The 2,506-nt window shown below is 61.5% G+C and overlaps 1 protein-coding gene across 1 annotated transcript in view; it reads right to left on the bottom strand.

Moving 5' to 3' along the window:
- The window catches only part of SPDEF (SAM pointed domain containing ETS transcription factor), a 19,759-nt gene that overhangs the window by 6,916 nt on the left and 10,337 nt on the right, over nt 1-2,506 (bottom strand). Inside the window, exons 3-4 of the mRNA XM_006755606.2 lie at nt 2,298-2,322; nt 287-484 (exon numbers count right to left, since the gene is read on the bottom strand). Coding sequence (XP_006755669.1) covers nt 287-484; nt 2,298-2,322 — 223 coding nt within the window. The remainder of the gene's footprint in view (nt 1-286; nt 485-2,297; nt 2,323-2,506) is intronic.

Raw genomic sequence — 2,506 nt, forward strand, 5'->3', positions numbered from 1 at the left:
TTTATTTTTTAAGGGACACCATAGCACCCACCGTCCATCGGCTATGATGTCTCACGTCCTCTCGGTCTAACTTCTACCTCTAACTTCCCGCGTGCTCTGTCCAAGTCTCTGGGCTCGGCCAGGGCCGGGAGGCGTGGGGCTCCGAGGAGGCAGCGGCACTTGGGGCCAGATTCAGAGCAGAGCCCAGCGAGAGCAGCCTCCCAGCGGGCATCCTGGCCGGAGAGTCCCCGTCGGGGTCCCTGGCTTGGAGCCCCGAGGGGCTGCCTCTGCCCACACCATGTCCCACCTGATTTCCAGATGTCCAGGTGGGCGTGCAGCACCTCCCCGCCCAGGGGCGAGCGCTGGCGGAACTGCTCCTCCGACATGGCACACAGCTCCTTGCCCCCCAGCTCCTGGAAGGCCTTGCCCACGGGGGGCAGCCGGTACTGGTGCTCCGTCCACAGCAGCCACTTCTGCACGTTGCCTGGACTCCAGTCCACGGGGTCTGGGCAAGAGACACTCCCTCAGCCCAGGGGCCGCTGAGGGCACTACCGGAATGTGGCCCCCTGTGCTCGCCTGGGGAACGGGGAGCTTGTGGCCCAGACCATGAACCCGGGGTGGGGGGCAGGACAGGCCAGGCCCTCTTGAGGGCCCCTGCTGAGGGGTTCCCAGGAAGAGAGTGGGGTGAGAGGGAGGGCCCTCTGTACCTCCCACTTCATCCAGACCTTGGGTTCCCCCAGACACCCAGCCCCTCCAAAGGGCCTTTTGGGGGGCTACAGCCCTGGAACATGTGCGCTCCCTCCCCAGCTGCCTTTTGCCTTCCCCAAGCCCCTCAAGGAACCAGAGAAAAATCCACCCAGAAATTAACCTTATAACCCCAACCTCCAGCCCCTACCATATGTTACAGATGAGGAAGCTGAGGCACAGGGAGTTCCATCTCCTTTTCCAACACCTAACAAGGGGCTGGGTGCGTAGTAGCTGCTCAGTGCACATGCATTGAATGAATGAATGAATGAATGAATGAATGAATGAGTGGCAAGTGACAGGGTGGCCAGGGGCAGCTACAGGACTCAGCGGCGGGAGTAGCGTCATGGCTGCTGTGGGGTGAGCCTGGCAGGGCACATGGGCGGAGACCAGGCCGGTGAGCATGGTCACAGTGGGGTTCCAAGTGGACACTGTGGCCTCAGCTGGTGCCCCAGCTGGGTGACCAGAGGCTGGGCCGCCCCCACTTGATAAGCCCGTTTTCCTCTCGAGGGTCAAAGCAATTTGTTCCTGTCCCCATTGTTCTAGGGCAGGCCCCGCCTTCCGCAGCCCAGCGTGGGAGCGAAGGCCCCGTGGGAGGCCTCCCTGGGAGGCTGGCCTGGGTGTTGGGCAAATGGAGAGCCGGGCATTGGCAGGCGCTACCTTAAGGGGGTACCAGCTGGGGGTCGGGGCATGGCCCAGAGGACTGCTAGGAGGAGGGGCTGGCCTGAGGGGTGCCTGGCGGCCCTTGTGGGAAAGCTCATATGCCAGGGCCCATGACCAAGGAGATGGGCAGGCCTGCCAGAGCTGCAGGGATGCGGGAGGGACAGGGCTGGAGAACCGCAGCCCCTCCCCCACAGCGTCAGCTCCAGGGCCTCACCCTCCAGGCCCTGGCAGACCCTCTCATGCCAGGCCCTGGCAGGCCCTCTCATGCCAGGACTCCTGATGTTCCCTCCTCATCAGAGCCCTCGTCACCACGGGACCAGTGACACTCACGTATTTATCTACGACGTCTCCCTCACTATAATGTCAGCTTCATAAATGAGGAAGCATTTGTGTTGTGCTCACCACTCAGTTCCCCGGTGCGAGAGCAGGGCCTATTAAGTTGTTTCCTGAGCATCTATTACGTACAAGGTGCCATCCTAGGACCTGAGATGTGGCAGTGAACACAACAAACGAAATCATGTCCCCTGGGTGTGTACATGCCAGTGGGGGAGAAAGATAGTGAACAAGAGAAAGAAATAAGACAGGCAGCATAGAAGATGTTATGTGCCGTGAGAGAAAAAAAGCAGACGAGGAATGGAGGTAGGGATGTGAGCAGCAGAGGGGCCAGGAATGGCCTCGTTAGGTTGGGGCCCCCTGAGTTAAGACATGAAGGAGGTGAGAGATGAGCCAAGTAGATATCTGGGGGCCGCGTGTTCAAGGTTGAGGGGCTACCAGCAGGTGCAAAGGTCCTGAGGTGAGTATTGTGGGAACAGCAAGGAAGCAGGTTGGCTGAGGAGAGAGCAGAGATGAGTCCGGGAGGAAATGGTGGGCCAGATGGGGTAGAGCTCAAATTCACTTCATCCAGCACCTACCGGGGCGGACTCCGGGCTGGTGCAGCTGGGCACGGGGCGCAACCAACCCAGCCTCTGCTCACAGGCTCACAGCTGTGTGTGCTGGGCGGCCCGTGTGGAGAAGCACCAGTCTTCCTGGGGCTGCCTGAGGCCCAGTCAGGGTGCCCCCCCCCGCCCCCGTGACCTCAGCCGGCTGCCCCCACCTTGCGGAGCTGGGAGGGCGGGGGCTC

This window comes from Myotis davidii, unplaced genomic scaffold, assembly GCF_000327345.1.
Source record: "Myotis davidii unplaced genomic scaffold, ASM32734v1 scaffold1073, whole genome shotgun sequence".
NCBI lineage: Eukaryota > Metazoa > Chordata > Mammalia > Chiroptera > Vespertilionidae > Myotis > Myotis davidii.